The sequence below is a fragment of the Cydia splendana genome, chromosome 17 (assembly GCF_910591565.1).
Source record: "Cydia splendana chromosome 17, ilCydSple1.2, whole genome shotgun sequence".
NCBI lineage: Eukaryota > Metazoa > Arthropoda > Insecta > Lepidoptera > Tortricidae > Cydia > Cydia splendana.
In genome coordinates, this window is record NC_085976.1 from 12557500 (window position 1) to 12572650 (window position 15151).

A 15151-nucleotide genomic window follows, 5' to 3' on the forward strand; every position below is an offset into this window, starting at 1 on the left:
AAAACATGCTGAATATTTTCTTTAATAAATTTACATTATAAGAAATCTTTGTGTTATTTATTGATTAGAAATCAAAATTAAACCTCAGGTAAGAAATTAATAGAATGATTAATTATTTAATCAATTTTGGAGTCATGTCCACATTCTTGCGAGCAATGACGCAAATTTGTCCGATCTCTGATTATTTAACATCTAAGTATTGATGTTTCATTTTCTATTAAGTATTTTTTTTATTATTATTAAATATCTTTTGCAAAATAGTTTTAACCCATTATGACCTTACGGCACCGCTTTATCTGTGCTTAGTTTTTGGCTCTCTAAGGTTACAATAAGCGGAAAATTAAAGAGATTTGTGTTTAATTTAGATGGTCAAGGGTACCAGTTATCACTATAATCACATATTTTTAAGCAACTTGGATTGTTGCTCCTGGCACACGTACCCAAAAATGAGGCTTGAAAAAAAATGCAAATTTTTAGCTTGCATTCTAAGTAAATGGATCAGAAATCGTTATTATTCTAGTAAAATATTAATGAAATATATTTTATTAGGATTTGGTATGTATGGTTAATCCGATGATACACATGGACTATTAAATTATGATTTCAGGTTTTGTACATGGCATGAGAAAAGTTGCGGGTGCCATACGGCACCCCTAGGCGCTTATGTAGTCTTATGAGATGACATGTTTTACATATACTATGTTTGATTTTCCCGTATTTCTTAGCGTTTTTATCAAGATTTTGGAATTCTATATGGTTATTTAAATATCTCAAGTACAATTACTGTTAAACAAGTAAGAATTTTGAGTGTTGTTGCAATGATGAACCTCTAGTCCATACAATTTATCAAGGTTTATCAACCCACTTTGTTGGGTGTATCGTCATTAGTAACATCGCTGGTTGTTATTAAAGAACATAATATAGTTCCAAAATCAAGGAAAAACATCAGTAAACACGAGAAAATAAAAAAAATATTACACGCTACATACATCATTTGAAAATACAAACTTAACACCTAACGGTGCCGTTATGCATCACCAGTTATTTTCCAAAAGTATAAATTTCACTAAAACTTAATGAAGATGTGTTCTAGAGTCATTATTCATGATATATTAAAAAAATATCCAATTCTGAGAATATAAAATAATTCAGGCGCTAACTGGTTCAGACTACTTATTAGCCTAGCGGTGCCATATGGCACCCATTGTTTTTTCCAGATGTAGTAAATCAATTCAACTTTTATTGATCAAAAATGACTAAGGGGATATATAACAACAATATATTCAAAAATCATCACTTTGTGGGATCCTAAAATAATTCAGGTCATAATGGGTTAATTTCAAAGTCAAAAACAAGAGAATCTCGATGTAGCCTATTCCATGACCAGTAAATAACCATTTAAAATATAAACAGTATACCGATTCGCTCTATATTAGGTAAAAATCAAGACAATTTTACCCAGCTCCCGAAGAATTCCCGCACAGCGGATAGTCCCCGTTCTCGCCTGCGTACCAATTTGCTGTAAACAAAATAAAATAACATTAAAGTACAACGGCATAAGGTCTATAAAAAAGTCTTTCCATTCTAATTTGAATCATTATTTTGAAAAATCAATATTGCGTTTGTGTTGGCAAATTTTGACGTCTGGTCTGGACGGCTTGAGGTTAAGATAAAGTATATTTTATACGTCAAAATGATTCTTACTTTCGTTCTGGCAAAACCTCTCCCAGTTCTCATCGGTGAGGTTGCCCCACGAGCCGTCCTCGGGGAACACCTTGACGCACTTCTGCGTCAGCACCCCCATGTAGATCTGCAGCCCCATCAGCGCGAACACCGACAGCGAAAACATCGTCAGGATGATTACGTCCCGGAGATTCTTCACCGACTCTATCACCGCGCCCACGATGGTCTTCAAACCTGTCGGATACTTCCATGTAGTAATCGGTTTAAATTAATTATTAATTTTAATTAATTGAAACTAAAACTACTACTTCTAAACATTTAGACGGCTATTTACTACGATAAAGTATAAAGTATTTTACTAAAAAAGAATGGCTAAAGTGAGATTGTATGAGCTAAATGCAATGTACCCGTCCTTGTTTTAGCAGTGAGGCGAGCATACTTTAAAACCCACGTAGAACGTACCTATATAGCTCAGGTATGCATTTGCTACATGCCCAAAATCGCAACCTGCGTACATGACTAGTATATAGGCATTAGAGGTACCGTAAAACCATCCAACTGTGATCCGAAACTCACTGAATATATTAGTTTGTTTAGGATAATTATTCGTTTGAGCGTTCGTGCGTCTTACTTAGGTAATATATTAACATAAATGTGTACCTAAGTAAATAGGTATTAATAAAAAATCCTTTTAGGACATAGTATTATTATTTTAGACCAGTCATACATCTCATACATTTAATATCGAAATGAAAGATAATAAACTGAAAACTCGTAACATACAACTTGATTTTAGTGTTCTAGAAGTTATTTCAAACGTGTCATAAAATCTTATAAAATGTCTTCTTCTTAATGTTATATCAAAGGTCACAAAAATCTATTATTCGTGATTATCTTGATTTCGATTTTCTTCCTAAAGAAAGACTTATCAATAATAATGTGTAAAGCTAAGCCATTTAAATGTAATTTGAATTCATCGCGAAAATATAAACATAAACACAATAGTGTTTTTTTTAATACATTCAAACTACGACACTTAGTCTTGATATTATGTCAACGATTCCATTTTAGCCAGACTAGTTACGCTAATACTAGGTAGATAGTTTGTTATAAATGGAATTACCCGGCACGATGGCCACCGTCTTCAACGCTCGCAGTACCCTGAACGTTCTGAGAGCGGCCAGGTTGCCGAGATCTATCCCCATCGTCACATAACTGCAAACAATGCCCGCAACAACAACATCTACATTATTAACTACTACCACTCTAAACCTCATCTATTCTTACTTCACCTTAACTAGACTTTAATTCTGTACAAACATTAAAAACCTTAATATCTTGCTAGATAAGATCTATTCAATGTCTTTCGATAACAATTACAATAGGTAAACAGTCATCTAAAAAAACTATAATTTAACGAGACTTTAAAGGAATGAGAAAAATCTACTTTCAAACTGTTTTAAGTAACCGTATGCTACGTAATTGAATAAATTGTCTACTACTCACGCTAAAGCTATAACTACGAAGTCAAGCCAATTCCATGCATCTCTAAGGTATGTGAATGGCTGCAGAATGAAACCCCTGGCCATTACTTTCACCGCCGATTCAAACGTGTAGATTCCGGTAAAGATAACTCTGTAAAAATTCACCTCCACTGTGGAATGTCGCTCAACAGAACAGATATTGTAATTCAGAATATCATTAAGCTTAGGCGACACTAATGGAAGTTCTGTATTTGAACTTGTTGAAATGAAGGGAGTGAGTCGCAAAACAGTTTTCTAAATACGATATATATGATCAGTTAGTATCTATGTAGGTAAGTGTAAACGAAGAATGTGTCAAAGTATGTACAGTTTTATGAATGTAAAAAATATACGAAATATTACTCGTAGGGAGCAAAGCATTAGTAGAAAAAAATATTTAAAAATGGTATTTTTCATGAATCCAACCAGAAAAAGTTACTTAGTCATTGTATGTAATTGTGTTATATTATAAGTAATTAAGGAAAAATATTATTCATAAGGTCTGTTTTTGCTATGTAACTTATTTTGAGAACTAGCCCATAGTGTAAACATCTAAAACTATTTATAAATGTAACTGAATCATATCAAGTAAGGTCTCGTAACATATAATTTATATTTACCAATAACGTATAAGTACTATATATAAGTACAATATCTAATACATGTTACTTCCGATAATCTAATAAAATTAATTCGGTTACTAGCTGATTATAAAACTATCAATTTTGAAACTAGCGTGCAAACTACTAATTATAGTCTCTAATGTAAAACCTAATAATATGAATATAGTCCGATTATGTATCAAAGACTGTCAAAACATATAACCCTGGATGGTCGGTATAGGTAAACTAGTTGGATAGAAAAAATGTGATAGGAAAGAAGGTATACTCACTCAGTACTTTCGACGGTAGGCGTTGTAGGCATTATCATAAGAATGCAGTTGACTAAGATAGTAGTAATAATAAACAAGGAGAACAAAGGGTGCACTAGAATGTATATCGCCACTCTTCTTATTGGGTTGAACGGATCCAGTATCCATAAGGCGTTGGTGGCAGAAAACCTGAAGATATCTTTACCCTTGCTTATGACTACGAAGGTCTGAAACAAAGACATTACACGCGTTAAATAATATTCGTGGAGCTGACATTAATATGTCTTCAACCATATTCAGATTGGAGTTATTTCAGCTATTATAGGTCTGTTACCAGGTAAATATGGTCTATATATAAGATTGTTACCACATTCAATGTTATTAGTGGGGGCTGTGGCGTACATTTAGTATGGGAGCCCAATTCTGATTTTAATTTCTGGTTTTGAAACCGTTTTGGATTTGATTTGTCAGCTCTCAACAGTCACATTTCTGGTGCAATCTGATTGATCTGTGTAAGATGTCCCCTAATATTAATATTATTAAAATATTAATATTAATCATTAATATAAAAATCGGGCTCCGGGACGTCTTGCACTGTGTTGTCTCAAGTGACGCCGCTTGCCACGATTTTTCCTTGAATCAAACTAAGGTAACTTGTAGTCCTCTAGTATTTTAACTGTCTGTCTCTTCCTCCCTGTCTGTACTTCCTAAAAAATATAGTAGGTAGCTTTCACGATCCATTATTCTAAGGCAAGGTCACTGCCACTAAACCCCATCTACATCGGGCGTTTGCTTATATACATACCTACTCGTAGCGATATCGGATAATGTGAAACGGCAGTCATAGTTAACCTAGTAGTGTTTGTAATGTAAAGTACTTATTAGTTAACTACTACTAACTCTAAGTAGTGCCTGGTGTAGTTATGTACTTAATTGCACTACCTGCAGTGCAACGATCAAACTTTGGTCCTAGAAATTGAATATATACACCGATACATTCTGTATCAGCAGTAAACTTTGTAAGTACTTACTGTAATGTATAAGTATTCCGTATAACAATATCGATTTCGTATTTTATGTGCTCTTTATAGTGTTTTTGTTGAGCAAAGTGTTTTATTATTGAGGTCCACTCGCCTCGGGGCAATGACCCAACACTGCAGCACAAGCGATACAGCAGCGGAATGAAATTCTCCTGTTTATACCCTGTCTAGTGCAAAATCCTTGTAATATCTTAAAAGCTTATCAAGCAAACATTTTAGCAACCGATATAAAATGTATAAGGAAACAAATAGGTATCTAACCTGAAATTATCAAAGCTGGATTGATCTAAGGCTCGAATTAAAAAAAAACCATTGGATTATATATTTCTACAGTCATTTTTATAAATAAGCTCTAATCTTTATGTAAACTCCATTTGTAATAATGTTCGTAAGGATGATATCGCATTTATTGACGTCGAACCGTACGAGCCCAAGTTAAAGCAATTACGTTTTTATCGATTCTATGTCACGTATAGATTTTTTGAACCGCTTTAACGCGAATACTGTAGTCGAACTAGATTACGACCTGTTCTGCGCATTTTATGCTTAATGAAAAATAAGGCTGTGATTATTAAAATAGTAATACAGTGGAACCTCGATAGCACGCATCTGAAGGGAAACGCCAAAAAGTTCGTGTTAACGAGTTTTCGTCTTACAGAGGACTTATGAGGAGGTATGGACTTAGAGAGGTTCTTATATGTTTTTATTCGTCTTAAAGAGGTTTCGAGTTACAGAGGTAAAATGATTGAAAAATTCGTGTTTGGGAGGTAATTATACAAACGTATAAAGTACGGCCTTATTATTTTCTTCCGAGTTACAGAGGGTTGTTGATAAATAATTTCGAGATATAAAGGTGATATTAGAATACGTCTATTTTTTCGAGTTATAGAGGTCAAATTTCAGATTTCGAGTTATAGAGGTTAAATTTGTACTGGATAGCCGTGAAGGGAATCGTTGATTCGAGTTATGGAGGTTTTGGGCTTTGAAGGGAAGGGAATAGCATTTTATTTCGTGTTAACGAGGATTACGTCTTATCGAGGTTCGAGTTAGCGAGGTTCCACTGTAGTAATAGTGTACTCACTGTTTGATTGTGATAGAAAGGGTCGATGTCCTCGAGGGGCGTGGAGGCGAGCTCGGGCGGGAAGGTGCCCTGCATGCGCACAGGCAGCGGCAGCCCCTGCTCCAGCGTCGCGTCCGGCTGCGGGCCCTCGTCCTCGTCCTCGTCATCGTACCGTACCTACACACCACAACACACTGTTAACTACCGAACATACTTAGATACTGAAGCACCAGGAACCGTAGCCAAGATGACAAAGGTTTATCGTCAATCGAAAAGTAAAATTCGGGTTATTTAATTTTCGATTGGCGTTTGCTATGATGATTGGCACTTGGTGAGGTCCCTCCCTATAGTTAAAAAAGCTTAGTTTTAGCGCAGCGGCAATACTAGCTATACTTATGGGCCGTGCTGTGTTTGCTATAGAGTTTCCACGATTTCCTATTAAAACTTACAATGAAACTACTTTATTGTGGATAGTTGTTGCGATTGCTCCGCGATTCTTGCGCCATTTAGGGTCCTAGCTAAATTGGTTTTCCAATACTTAAGCTATAGAATTTCCAATTTAGCAAGAACCCTAAACGGCATAACAATCCCGTGTGGTGACTGTACATAGTCCCATTAGGAAATCATGGCAGCTTTAAGTAAAATAAAGGACATACTCGTACACGATTTGGAGTTATCATAGAGACGCAATGTTAGTACAGAGACATTATGGCGGCAATCTAATATGTATGTGGCGTCGACCAAAGTACAAGGGTAAGAGAAGGTTATGGCATGTTTTAAATGTTCGAAGGATTTGTCGAATAGGATTCATAGTATTGTTGTTGTTGTGATAGGTATATAAGTCTTTACTGTACATTAATTACTTTAACTAACAATAAGTATTTATGCTTATATCAGAGACATCAAAAAATATACGTTACGGGTTACGGATATATTTATATACTAAACTGTATAAAAGTAATATTTTATAAAAAATGTTTATAAATGTATCTTTATCGGTCCACTGAAAGCTTCCTATTTTAAAAATAACATCATATGATAGGTACTTCTTTATATTCCTTGTATTCATACTCATATGTTTCCTACTCATTTTTTACATTCCTAAAAAAATATTACTTACACTCGTTCCATTAAACGCATCAAAAAATTATTTGTTATTTTATACAAGCTAGCTTACAACTATTATAGCTTAAGTATTTAAAAGAAAACCACAAACATTAGCAAATTCATAAGGCAAGTGTAACAATACTGTTGGAGTCAACTAGTGTTGTTACTGTGTCATGGGAGTATTGGAAGCAAGTTTAATATTCTGTATAGTGCTGCTGTCGTGTGGCCATGATGCGTGTCCTGCTGATCTAAAAGCTTACCATGGTCCTAATACCCCTCTATTAAGTCACCTATCCGAATGTTAACATTCATTTACTTATGCTGTAAGATTACAACTGCATGTTGACGATTCGAACTCGGTTCCGAAATAGCAGGATGCTCAGGAAGCCAGACTTTACAATGACCATTACCAACTAAACTCGTTCATATTTCAAAGTTTTACAAATAAATCGTTACTAATTTATATTGGAATGCACTAATCGCTAGCTAGGTGACTTCACCATGCTAGGCCGAAATGACAGCAGTCAATGATGATGTGGCGAGATGAGTCCAGTGCAATGCTTGACTAGGTGAATTCGTGCTCGTGTGTTTCGCTAGCGCTCTGAACGTTGCTACGTCTTCTTTTTGCGTATCTACGTACCTATCCACTATATAATTTTTTTTTCCGATGCCGAATAATTGACTAAGTTTGTTTTATACACAGGGGTCTAGTTCTAACGTAATTTATAATAACAATGGACTAGCGTTGGCTAAAGGATTCTCTAGCATCTAGTGTAGACATTGAATTTTACAAAAGGATGGTTTTGGAAGCATATTTATCTTAAATTATTATTATTTTTCCAGAATTCTAGCTTTATCTATTGGGTCGTGAAGACGCTCGCTGTTGAAATGCATTTACACCGTAACAATGCAACTAAATATGACAAGCTTATAATAACTACTGTATAATAGCTGTTTACCGGGACATTGGCAACGCTCTAGGATTATTTTTCCGAATACTGGCCGAGAAGCAATGTGTTCAGAAAATACTTTACGAGTAAATGCAGTTAAAACAGAATGGACACAAGTTATCGCTTAATAACTATAGTAACATGCCGCCAATCTCAGATGGAACTAGCATTGTTTGCTTCTGCAATGAATTTTGAAGTTGATGCGATAACTTGTAAAAATCATGTCTCTAAAACGAGCTGTAAAAAGGTAAAAGGGGCAAGCAGGCAAATCTTACTTCTTTTTTCTTTTTCGTCCGCCCCAAATCGTTCTGCAATGATTTAAAAAAAATGTCAGAGCGGTTCGCTGCATTGCTGACGGATCCAGAAAGAATCACTTCAAGTTATTTCCGTTGCAGAGTACCTAAGTCAGCAAAGGGTAGGTACTAATCGATCTCCCATTGAAATAGTTCGTTTTGTGTTTGATAAACCTAACGTCGATTGTAATGATGTTTGCATGTCCTATTGCTAGGCACACTCGTGATCAAAGTGGCACACTAGAGTGAGATGAACGTATACATACCTCGCCTTCCGCTCGTTTTTTCTCGAGTTCCTTTTGCTTGGCATGCTCCTCTGCTATGCGGGCTTCGATAGCGGCCAGTGACTCTCGTGAGAAGGGTCGGAACAAGCTTCGTTCTTCCTCGCTGATCGAGTCCAAGTCCACGGACATTGTCTATCGAACTCCCCCCGAGTGAACTCCCTACTGCATTAGAAAAAAACGTCATGACAATCAATCAAGTAGATAGACAACGAATAAATTTACTGGACACTATTAATGATTTGATTTTTTTTTAATTCATATTGTTGTTTATATGAATTTAAAAAATCCTTATTCCTTAACTATCCAAGAAAGTATATAAGTGCGCAATCGGTGAACGTCGAATCGATAAATTCTTAAAATGAACTAATACTTAGGTAGGTAGATATTGTGATTTGTGATTAATATGTGATAATGTTTGCACTACTTAGTACGTATGTCGGTCACATATTAAGCTAGCACTTAACGCATTCACTGCCAGGGGGCGTGGCCTAGGAACAAACTTATATGACGCTGAACGCACATGTGCGTTGGAGGCAGTGAATGTGTTAACAAGTTAACACTCGTGGCTTTATTGCAATCCGATCCGAAAACACCAACAGGTAATTTTACAGAATAAGTACAAAATGTAACCTATAAGTACAGTCGACATCAAAGATATGTTTACACTTTTTGCCTTATTACAAAAGAGTAAGGTGCAAAAGTGTAAACATATTTTTGAAGTCGACTGTACCTACATTATACAGTTTACGTACTGAAGCAAAGACATTAAGGAAAGAGTCGGGCTCAACTCGCAGTCAACTCGGAAAACCGGAGCGAAACCAAATAGGGAACTGCGGCACTGATTATAACAAGTCTTGACTTTATTCCCAACTTTAGTATCGGCTATTATATAACGGAGCTGGGTCCTTGGAACAGTTGCGTAACGCAGAAATATAGGTCAACATTTTGTGTGTTATGCGTAGCCTTCAGCTCCATGTTTTAGTTACTAACTATGTTGTTAGTGACGCACAATAGTACATTACATACCTAGGGAGGTAAATTCGTAAATGCTCCAGATCGCAGGTGTTTGTGCCATAAATATGCGATCTGGGGCTTTACGAATTACCGCCCGTGGTTTGTATAAAGTTTTACGTCTTGCCTTGGCCAGGAAGTGAGATTTTCTTCCCGTCCCGTGGGAAGAAAATCCCACTTACATGCCTAGGTTGACGTAAAATATTATAATTAGCCCGTAAAGTTGTGATGGTTAAATGCAAGACGAGCTGTAACTGCAATTAATCTTGGAAATATTACTAAAATGTTTTTGTCTCTCGTTTTCTGTCAACTTCTTTTCGTTGACTTTCCTTAAGGAATTTCATGAAAATATGTCTTGTTTCGGTGTATTAATGCAGAAAATGATCTTCATCATATAAGCAATTACCTAATGGACATCATAAAATGTACATAATAAATAATTTAATTTCTAAAACATATCATTTTTACAACGGTATATTTTATTGGCTTTTGGGATCACTTCAGTCTTGCAACCCAGTTAAATGCGTTTTTTATCCTCGTTTTGCATAGATTGCCGTACTTATAGGTACTTACTTAATATTATGCGGACATGGTGGTATATGGTTTGCTAACACCACATCACTTAGTTACGCGTACAAGAGGACGAATTTAGTACCAATCGGCGTCAGTGCCTCACGCTGAGTGATACTAACGAAATGCAATTATAAGTCGTCTGATGAGGCATTTTGCTTAAACACATTGATGCGCTCACGAATCAAGGTCGTGTCAAAATAAGGTGAAACTCATATCAAGTAGTTTAAACAGAATCGACATCCTAGCTAGGCTCTCAGTAAAAATAACACGTGATTGTTTAATCTTATACTTACTAATGAAATTATATGCATCATTAATATCGTAGTTAGACTTCATCTATAAATTATAAACATATTATATATATTTATTATGATAATGATAGATAGTTTTATAGTAGGTTATCGATCGAGAACAACACAGCAATATTTCATATCGGGGCGCGGTGAAGTTACCCCATTTAGTAGCCTGGAATAAGGTCACTCGAGCCCGACACAAACACATGCCTCCAAGCCAACTAAACTCCTCTGTTACCTACTAAAACTTGATATACGAGTATATTAAATAAAATTAGTCTTATTTATGTTTACCTAAATCATAACATTAATAACCTATAACTCAAAACAATTTGATAAAAATTACGGATGATGTTATAGCTAAAAGAACAAAATGAAAAAAATAATTTGTAACTTATTTTTTGAGCGAAATAAGAGGGACTTAATGCAAAACGCTTGTTTAAGGATCATCGTTTATGAATTAGGCAAAAACAACAGAAAACCGCATTGGAAATAAGTCACCCGTTTTGACTATGTATGACTATAATATACGCAGTCTCTGTTCTGTCGTGGAACGGATAAAAACCTACCAGAAAACAAATAATTATTTATATTTTAAAATTTCATTGTTGCTTTTAATATAACCTGTACATGATTGCTGCACCTAGTACTTATTTAGCTAATTTAGAAACGAGATATCAAGATAGGCAATATAAAATATATTTTACAGTACATATGGTCCTATTTTCCCGCACTAGTGCGTAAAATAGCACTTTTCGTGCGCATGTCAAAAGTTTAAAGGGCCATATGTACTGTAAAACGGTGTACGATACACGTGCGAATAGGTAATTCGCAACTCGTGTCGATTTAAAACACTCCCTTCGGTCGTGTTTTAATTTATCGCCACTCGTTTCGAATTTCCTCTTTTCCGCACTTGTATCGTAAATAACTATTCTGTTCTACGGACGGAAAGCGTCAACTTTCGGCCCGCTGCGCGAAACCAAAAACGAAGATGCCGCTTTTCCGGCTCCGTCGAACAGAAAAATACACACTGTCCCGTCCGTCCGTACCTAAAGCTAGGTATGTAATATACAATTACGATCAATAGAAAACGAACGCGAGTAACATACAAGTTTTAGAAAACACCAGAATAAGCCATCACACCATAATGCAATCTTAACTCAAGATTTTTAAATTGCAGTCTAGCAATATACCTACTTGCACCTACCTATACACCTACCGTAAAGGGCAAAAAGCACGCTAACCTTTATCGCCACCCCTATATTTTCCGTTTAACCCTCTTATGGACGTCGTTTAAGTTGTCTGACAATTATTTATCAGTATTCAGTATTCGTTTATATCTTGCTTCCAATGGAAATTTTCTACATATTCTTAAATGAGTTTGGCTACTTGTTTGTTTTTTAAATATTCAGTTCAATAAATAATATCATAATAAGATATATTTATAATAATTAGTAAACATTTGATACTACATATTACTACTCAATCTAGTTGACCTATTTTGACCAACATTTTATATAATTATTAAATTTCTATCATGTATTAGATTTACGACATTACTTATTTACTTTTTGCTGTTTTTAGTGTTCCGTACAAAACTTTTTTAGGGTTCCGTACCCAAAGGGTAAAACGGGACCCTATTACTAAGACTTCGCTGTCCGTCCGTCCGTCCGTCCGTCCGTCCGTCCGTCCGTCCGTCCGTCCGTCCGTCCGTCCGTCCGTCCGTCTGTCACCAGGCTGTATCTCACGAACCGTGATAGCTAGACAGTTGAAATTTTCACAGATGATGTATTTCTGTTGCCGCTATAACAACAAATACTAAAAACAGAATAAAATAAAGATTTAAATGGGGCTCCCATACAACAAACGTGATTTTTGACCAAAGTTAAGCAACGTCGGGAGTGGTCAGTACTTGGATGGGTGACCGTTTTTTTTTGCTTTTTTTTTTGTTTTTTTTTTGTATGGTACGGAACCCTTCGTGCGCGAGTCCGACTCGCACTTGCCCGATTTTTATTATAATAACATTGCATGCTGAATATATTTCCCGTTTTCTTTAGTATGTTTTGTTGAAATTTAGCATGATTGACGCACACCGAGAATGGATTAATTATTAACTGCACCAAGAATTAAGCTTAGAATAAAATTATGAATGTAAACAATTTTGCATCCCATTATGAAGCGTAATGTAAGTATGTACCTACTTGGAACATAATGGATTTAACCAACTTGTAATTGTTTATAACCTTCATTCTTGCAAATGAATGTAACTATTTATTTTTCACATCACCTAATCAGAAAATTGATTTTTCTTCCCTGCTAGGAGGGATCAAAGTGGCACTTTTCTGTTCAAGGACATTTCATTGCCAGTATAAAATATTAATATAATTAACTATGAACATCGTATGTACAGCCTGGCAAAAAAGAGTAGAAATTAAAAAGTGGCAACACTGTAGTGTCAACACTGAGATTTTTTTATTTTCCTCATAGTTGATGTGAAAAGCAGTATGTCTCACACGGTATCAAAATTATTTCGTCTTGGGCGTTAACTCTTGAATCCCTCATTACGCTCAGGATTCAATGTACGCCCTTGACGGAAATATATCATTTTGATCCCTTGTAACACAAACTACTATTTTTATTTCTATTTCTATAGGTAGGTATGGTCCGTATGAAAGCAAGGCATCGATAAGCTGTTTACCTGCTAACAGTGAATGGGCGGGCGATGGTGCGGGTGGTGGGGCCGCGCGCGGCCGCACGCCCTGCGGCCGCGGTCTCCCGCCGTCCACCTACGTCGGCGCCGCCCTTCTGTACACAATACCGACAGTTACAATACAATACGCTACTTACTATTTTCAGAAGTTTCTGTTAAGCTACAATGTTCACCCATATATTTGATCCCTAATATAGTTTTATCGCGATAGTTTACCTCTGTACGATACGATATTTTAGATTTAGATTTCGATTTCATTTATTTGCAATAAACATGGTACAGTGGTTCTTATGCTATTGTTATTGGGTAACACTTGATTAACTACATAGTAGCATGTAAATTTACAACTTATTTGCGAAGGAAAGGAAAAATAAAGTGTGACAACGTTATAAAATAATAATTAATAATAAAGTAACTTTAAAAATTGTTTGCGGCAGCGATATTCCGCCATCCGCTTACAAAACGGTATCGATTAGAAATTACCTACAATGCGCTAATTAAAATATTCTTTTATGTTACTGTAGGTAATGTACTGAATGTGAAAAATTTGGTTCTAACTAACATTACTAAATAATAAAGTAACTTTAAAAATCGTTTGCGGCAGCGATCTTCCGCCTTCTGCTTACAAAACGGTATCGATTCGAAATTACCTACAATGCGCTAATTAAAATATTCTTTTATGTTACTGTAGGTAATGTACTGAATGTGAAAAATTTGGTTCTAACTAACATTACTAAATAATAAAGTAACTTTAAAAATTGTTTGCGGCAGCGATCTTCCGCCTTCTGCTTACAAAACGGTATCGATTCGAAATTACCTACAATGCGCTAATTAAAATATTCTTTTATGTTACTGTAGGTAATGTACTGAATGTGAAAAATTTGGTTCTAACTAACATTACTAAATAATAAAGTAACTTTAAAAATCGTTTGCGGCAGCGATCTTCCGCCTTCTGCTTACAAAACGGTATCGATTAGAAATTACCTACAATGCGCTAATTAAAATATTCTTTTATGTTACTGTAGGTAATGTACTGAATGTGAAAAATTTGGTTCTAACTAACATTACTAAATAATAAAGTAACTTTAAAAATTGTTTGCGGCAGCGATCTTCCGCCTTCTGCTTACAAAACGGTATCGATTCGAAATTACCAACAATGCGCTAATTAAAATATTCTTTTATGTTACTGTAGGTAATGTACTGAATGTGAAAAATTTGGTTCTAACTAACATTACTAAATAATAAAGTAACTTTAAAAATCGTTTGCGGCAGCGATCTTCCGCCTTCTGCTTACAAAACGGTATCGATTCGAAATTACCTACAATGCGCTAATTAAAATATTCTTTTATGTTACTGTAGGTAATGTACTGAATGTGAAAAATTTGGTTCTAACTAACATTACTAAATAATAAAGTAACTTTAAAAATCGTTTGCGGCAGCGATCTTCCGCCTTCTGCTTACAAAACGGTATCGATTAGAAATTACCTACAATGCGCTAATCAAAATATCCTTTTATGTTACTGTAGGTACCCACTGAATGTGACAAATTAGATTCTAACATTACTAACTATAGATACGATAAAACGATTTATTAGTATGAATATGAAAGGTGTGACGTCACTAGATTGCGGCCGCAATCTACTGGCGACCACAAACAAGGGTGTCTACCCTTCTGTATTACAATCACATGTTACAATATAATTCTGTTCTATTATACACCACAGTAATAAGTCATATACGTTTAAACGATTAA

General features: G+C 35.4%; 1 protein-coding gene across 1 annotated transcript in view; it reads right to left on the bottom strand.

Moving 5' to 3' along the window:
- Positions 1-15151, bottom strand: part of LOC134798821 (sodium channel protein para-like) — a 92656-nt gene that overhangs the window by 29572 nt on the left and 47933 nt on the right. The window contains 8 exon segments of the mRNA XM_063771205.1: positions 1459-1519; positions 1705-1917; positions 2807-2898; positions 3190-3318; positions 4099-4304; positions 6199-6354; positions 8794-8973; positions 13387-13493. Coding sequence (XP_063627275.1) covers positions 1459-1519; positions 1705-1917; positions 2807-2898; positions 3190-3318; positions 4099-4304; positions 6199-6354; positions 8794-8940 — 1004 coding nt within the window. The 5' untranslated portion in view covers positions 8941-8973; positions 13387-13493.